Genomic DNA, 7416 nt, shown 5'->3' on the forward strand with positions numbered 1-7416 from the left:
TCAAAATAAAGCATGATTTATGTGTTCATCACTTTTTAACAGTCTTGGCGGACTCGATTGGGATAGGTCTCAATCAAGGTATCCTTGATAATTGAGTATGATAATGATTTTGGCACGAGCCAAAGTTTTAAGAAGTTCATAAGCCATACTGATTACTTGATTTAAATAAATTAATTTCATTTGGTTGAAATAAGTCGAAAGATGATAAATTATAGTTTGATGAAATATTTTAATAGTCTCCTTTTACTTGCCTTTAGATATTTTAAATGATATTTGTTTACTCACTGGGATTATATAATCTCAACACCCTCATTTCCACCAATTTCAAGCTCAGGATAGTCGGTAGATAGCTCATTTCATCGAGGATTACAATTAGACTGGCATCCTCAAAATATGTAGGTTTATCTCTCTAGATACTTTTAGTCGTTTGTGGGCCCACGTGTCACTGCAAATTTAATTTTATACTTTGATTATCTGTATTACAATATATATGAATTTATTTTACTTTTACGCTGTAAAAATTATTTATGCAGTGTTCTTAAAATATTGTTTTATGAGAAAATTGAATATTTTATTCAATATTTTTATTTTATACTAATAGTCATAATTTCATTTTAAACGAATGTTATAGACATTCAAAATTATTTTTGACTATGAAATATGTGTTTTCCACTTACATACTACATTTTTAACCGATTTTGAGATTTTTGAGAAAAATGACTAAAATGCTCCTGTGAGACAAAATTTTCGTTTTATCTGTTTTAATCTTGAAATAGCTCAAAATCTTTTAGAACATAATATTTGGCAATAGTTACTCATTGGGGAAAACGAGAAACTGATATTAAGCCTTGCAGGATTTCGGATGGCATTCCGAGAGATAAGTGCCTATCGGGACACCGCGGCGGTTGTCACGACCTGGAAAGGAGTTCTGGGTCGTGACAGACTTAATTATGTAAGTTGATGAATAAATATTGAACAAATTTCCAGGGTTGGGATATCGGACAGCACAAGACTAAAGTCAGCAATGGTAATTGACCTTTGCATTTCAATAATTTTCATGGCTAAATCATACATGAGTCTTCCACCACATGCATGGGTCTTTCCTTCATTAATTAATCCTAGAGAGGGGGGCTATGAATGTTACAGTCCACATGGAGAACATTCTCCCCCTTGCTGCAAGAAATTCTATCTCAATCATAAAATAATGACAGACTCGAAACTTGGTGTCAAGAACAAGAAGCTTCAAGTCAACAAACTAATTTTAAAATTTAAATGAATAAGAACGAACATAACGTCTAAAAAATTTCTAAACTATTTAAAAATTAAATAAATTTTTATATTTTTATTACATTCAATAAAACTTTTATATTTTTAATTTTGAGTCAAATAGGCTATTGTACTTTTATTTTGAGTCCAACAAACCTTTATAACTAATTATTGACTTAGTCAAAATGTTAATCTTACAGCAGGAGTTAATGTTACATGTTAGTATATCTTAATTGATCATGATATGATATATTAATATATCATAATTCATAATGACGTAACATGTTGAATTGACATGATAACATGACCATATGACAATTTTTACTCTCCACATCAATGCTATGTCAATGTCATATATATATAAAATAACAAGTGACATTTTGACTAATGGTAACTAGTTAATCATTAGTCATAAGGGCTTATTTGACCCAAAATAAAAATACAAGTCTTAAATGTAATAAAAAAATATGAACTTATTTAAATATTCTTGAATAATTTAAGGGTTTTTTTTTTAAATATTATACCTTGCTACTTCATGTCTTCATCTACCAACTATTAAAATAGAATTGGTATTTCTCAGGTCATTGTCTTAAATCTTTCGAGCATGGGTCGTAGGAGAACTATATCTCCACAACTCAGAATTTTCTCTTTCCTATTTCCATGGCTAAATCATGCAAAGAATTAACACCCTAACAAAATCTGTCATACGTGTGGGTCCTTTGAATGTAGAAAAGTTGAAACCTATTTAAGCAAAGCTTAATTTCTCTTCTAATTATCCTAGCGTTCCATCAAATATGAGTTTCCTTTGTCCTACTCTTTGCTTAATGCTTGATATACGTCCCGCACCCATGGACAATATCAAATTTCATTTTCTTTGGATCTTGCTAATGCAATGTTTCCTAATTGGCTTCACTATGAGCATGACTTTGCGTAATCTCACCACAGATCAGTCTACACTTCTTGAATTCAAAGACCAAATCCTTGATTCTCACAATGTCTTTGCCAGTAATTGGTCCATCACTAGCTCAGTCTGTCATTGGGTTGGTATTTCCTGCAGTGCCCGCCATGGAAGAGTCTCTGTCTTGGATCTTTCACACATGGGCCTTGAAGGAACTATTGCTCCACACTTAGGAAATCTCTCGTTCCTAGTCTCACTTAACTTGAGCGGCAATAATTTCCATGGCTATCTACCCAAAGAATTGGCCAAATTGCGTCGCTTGAAACTCCTTGATCAAAGTTACAATGCTTTTGATGGGGACATTCCTTTATGGTTTGGAGCTTTACATAAAATTAAATATTTGATCCTCAGCAACAATAATTTCACAGGTACAATTCCTCTAACTCTTGCCAACATGTCGAACTTGGAGACCTTGGACTTGGGGGCACAATTTGGTTCAAGGAAAAATTCCATACGAGATCGGTGATCTTCAAAAGCTGAAGATGTTTCGAGTACCATACAACCAACTTTTTGGCTCCATATCGTCAAGCATCTTCAATATATCTTCATTGCAGTTGATTATTTTGACAAATAATACTCTATCTGGTAATTTCCTTAAGCTTAAGATTTAAGATTTTTTAATTTTTGGTTTAAAACTCTTATAGAAGTTATATATGTTAATTCTTATTATAATTGAAAAGTACTTTTTACTTCTAATTAATAAAAAAATACAAAAGAAAATTTGAATAAGAATTTTTATTTATAATAAAGGTATACTATAATAGTCTTACATAGTAAAATTTGTTTTGTAAAAGTTTATTTGCGTGTACGATTTTCAAAATTTATCTCCATCGCTTCAATGCTAAAATTAGTCAAATTTTAAATCAATTATTTTTAAATATAACAAATTTTTATAGTTTATTAATATTAAAACTTAAAAGATAACCTATAATAATAAATATTTAATAGGGGTTTTTACATACACTCTTAATAAAAATTTATGAAATTATTTAGAAAATTTTATTATTTCAAATTCATCATTTTTTATTTAATTTTTTCACTTGACTTTATTTATTTTTTATTTTCAAATGACAAAAAGATTTTTAATTTTATTTATCTTTATTTTAAAACTTATATTTTAAGCTAATATTTTAGTTTTCATTATTCTTTATTGAAGATCCAAGTTTTGGTTTAAAATTCTTACTACAAGAAGTTATAATTGTGCACTGTTTAATGAAAAATTTATGTGTGCGTCATTTTTTACAATGGAATAACTAAAAATTCATTTGTGCAACAATTTTTTTTTTGTGGAATAACTCAAACTTGTATTTTTCTTTTCATTTAAGGTAAATTACCATGCATGAACTTGGATTCAAATCTTGAGATGCTTTACTTAGAAGGTAATTATCTCAGTGGAAATATTTCAGATTGTATCTCTAATGCTTCAAAGCTCAAAATTCTAAGATTGAATCAAAACTTGTTCTCTGGTCTTATTCCAAATACACTTGGCAATTTAAGTTTCCTTAAGGAGGTATACCTTTAGTTGAACCATTTAACCACCAAAACTCCAAACCATGAGTGGGCCTTTCTTTCTTCATTGGCAAATTGCAAGAATCTAATTGTCTTAGATATATCATTCAATCCATTGAATGGAATTCTTCCAACTTCTATTGGAAGTCTCTCTACATTGTCAGTTAAAATTCTACTACGCAAGTATACGTATCGAATAGATAGTATATTAACAAGTAGAGTATCGATCCCACAGAGAATTGATCTAAAATTTTACTAAGTACTAAAATTATAATAATTTATATCCAAACAATCAAATTCGAATAACTAAATTACTTAACTAAAACTAATTAACTAAAATTTATACTAAAACGAAAAATCAAAGCAACAATATAATTGGGTAAAAATCAAATCAAACAAGCCTAGGATTAATATCCCTCACACTTCATTTAAATCTTACCTCTCTTCCTTAACTTATTTAAATGGGTTGAAGTGCTAACCTAGAGTCCTAAATTATTTATAAAGGTCTCTCGACTCATCCTATAAAAATATCTATTTTAATCAAAACATTATATCCCTATGTGAATTGAAATTAAAACAGACTCATTAAGTTCAGGTTCTAATCTGGCTACATATGGCTTATAGGTATATCTCTATCCTATAGGCAAATCAATTAATATGATCATATACTATCTCAATTTTAGTTTACTCTAGTCTCCCTTTCCCAAGTTTGTTTAGGTTCCTAGATCAATTTAATTTGCGGCCAAGCAATTAAAAGCATTAAGAAAAAATTAGAATAAACAATTCAAATCCCATTAAAAATAAGTAAGAAAGAGATTAAAAACTTAGATTACATGTGAATTCAATTGCAATCCTAGAAAAAGAAAATTAGCTACTCATAATTGCCAAAACAAATAACATTGTATAAAATTCAACCATTGAGAGTAACAAGAAAAATAAAAGCCAAGAAAGAAAACAAAACAATATTTGCCGCCTTGATCTCTAAGTTTCAGCCTCAACTTCTAGCTTCTTGAATCTCTCCAAAGTTCTCTACTTTGATGCTATTAAACATATCCTATATATACTAATAAATTTAACCTAAAGTTCCTTAAGCTGACCTAAGGTTTAATTGGGCTTAAAAGTGTAATGAGAGGCCCAAAAATCAATTGACAATCTTTACAAATTTCCATTCCCGATACAGTACGTCCAATTATTTTCCAACATCATTTTCTCTATAATCAAGGCAGAACTGGGCAAAGTGATCTTCATAAAAGTTGTAGCTCTGTCTCTTAGCTTTCCAGTGGACTAAAAATCGCATCATTTAGAGTTCTGTAACTCAAGATATAGCTAAAATACTAAAGTATATGCAAGTAGATTCTAGGTCTTTCAACATCTTACTTTTCAAAATTAAGTCCAATCACTTTTAATCCTACAAAAGAAATTTAAAAACTAATTAAAAGGAATAACATAAAATTAAAATAGCTAACTTAAAAGTAACCAAATTATAAAAACAATTAAAAATACGTAAATTATAATTAAAAATTTAAGACTTAGCTAATATTTCATAACAAAATTGGACTAAAATAATTCTATAAAATAGAATTATCATGCATCACTTCAAGAGTTCCGTGCCATGGTTTGCAAAATTAAAGGTACCATTCCTACAGAAATTGGTAGCTTAAGCAACATTAGAATTTTGCAACTTGCTCAAAATGAATTGAGGGGATCTATTCCAAGAAGCATTGGAAATTTAACTACACTTAAAGAATTATGTTTGGAGGAAAACAGTTTGGAAGGTAAGATTCTACATCTGATTTTTAAGCTTATATTTTGGTTTTCATTATTTCCTACTTAAGATTCCATTTTTGGTTTAAAATTCCTAATACAAGAAGTTATACATGCTAATTCTTATAGTAATTGAAAAGTACCTTCTACTTCTAATTAATTAAAATATATAAAAGAAAAATATGAATAAGAATTATTAATATTTAAAAAGGTTTAATATAATGGTATTATAATATTTTTTGGTTATATATAATTTTTCTTTTGTAATTTTTTTTGCGTGTTCTTTTTTCAATATCTATCTCCATGAAAACTTAAATGTTAAAATTAGTCAAATTTTAAATCAATTAATATCATAATTTTTTTTATAGTTTCTTAGTGTTAAAAATTAAAAGATTACGATATAGTAACAAATATTTAATAGATTTTTTAATATTCACACTTTGCCTCTTAATGATTCATGAAATTTTACAAAAAAAAATAATAATATTATTTCAGATTTATCTTTTTTTTTTTAATTTTTCACTTGACTTTATTTATTTTTATTTGATTTCTTTATTTTCAATTAACAAAAAGATTTTTTACTTTAAAACTTACAATTTGGTTTAAGAAAGTTAAATATTTTGTTTTATTTATTTACAAAAAATAAATAAAAATACTATCAAATAATTTGTTTATATCCTATAGCATATCTACATCAATTTTGTCAAATATTATATTAAATTCTATTTAAACTACTTTTAAAAGAATTCAAACATTATCTTAATTTAAGTTATAATTTCATAAATTTGAAGTAAATAGTTTCACTAATTATGAATCGTATTAATATTAAGAAAATGGCTATTCAATAAAAGACGTCTTGCAACTCGATTTTTATTGTGTTTGCAAGTGATGAAATCCTTGGGAAGTGGGTAGATGGTCTTTCTATGGAGACATATGTCATACATGTCATGACCCGAAACTCCCATCGAACCTGTGACAACTGCCGCGACGTCCCGATAGGCACTCATTATCCCGAATGCCGATCGGAACCTTGCAAGGCTTAGCATCAGCTTCCGCATCTCCCCGGTAAGCGACAGTTATTAAATCTTGCATTTCAAGAAATCATAATTCATTTCCAAATCAAATCAATAAAATATTATTTTTTTGGCTCACAAGGGCATTTTCATCATTTTTCTTTGAAAATACCAAAACCCGCCAAAAACATGGTGTAAAAGCTAAATATGTTCATACATATTTTAAATCAAATAATTAAAGTATAAAATTACTTTTACAATGACATGTGGGCCCCCAACTAACCAATAAGATGCGAGTCTGTGAACCTATAATTTTGTCAATGCAAGGCTAACTGAAGTTCTTGATGCAATCGACTATCTACAGGCTATCCCGAACCTGAAATGTGGAGAATTGAGGGTGGTGAGATTATAAAATCCCAGTGAGTAAATGGAGACAATTAAAAAATAATTAACTTCAGCAAATTTTTCACATCACGAATATTCATTTCAACCAAATAATCAATATGGCTCGTGAATTACTCAAAACTTGGCTCATGCCAAATCCTGTACTCAGTGACACCTGGACCAGGGGTATCCAACCGAGTCAGCCAATGCTGTTAAAAATTCATATTTCGCATAAATCATAATTTTATTTTGAAATATAACCGTTCCTTGGCGTTGGCTGAGTCTCACTCTCACGCGGTGGTCCACGTGAAGTGCACTCAAAAAGCCCACCTCAGGAGATACCCTATGCGCCTCTACGATCGAGGTGAGAATATAAAGGAGTTTACCGTGCCCCTCTAATAGGCTGGCCTATGGAACCCCCCACCACTGCAGTAGCTAATCTTTTATCTACCACCTGATTTATAAAATCTTTTTCTGCATGACATGGCAATTTATCGCAACCTAGCCTTTCAAGGCTAAATA

The 7416-nt window shown here is 29.4% G+C and overlaps 1 protein-coding gene across 1 annotated transcript; it reads left to right on the top strand.

The window, feature by feature from the left end:
- Nucleotides 1-2186: 2186 nt before the first annotated feature.
- Nucleotides 2187-2690, top strand: LOC108663924 (putative receptor-like protein kinase At3g47110). Its single transcript, XM_018129825.1, has one exon. It carries the CDS (start codon nt 2187-2189, stop codon nt 2688-2690), a length of 504 nt encoding a protein of 167 aa, XP_017985314.1.
- Nucleotides 2691-7416: the final 4726 nt, after the last annotated feature.

The sequence above is a fragment of the Theobroma cacao genome, unplaced genomic scaffold (genome assembly GCF_000208745.1).
Source record: "Theobroma cacao cultivar B97-61/B2 unplaced genomic scaffold, Criollo_cocoa_genome_V2, whole genome shotgun sequence".
Taxonomy (NCBI): domain Eukaryota; kingdom Viridiplantae; phylum Streptophyta; class Magnoliopsida; order Malvales; family Malvaceae; genus Theobroma; species Theobroma cacao.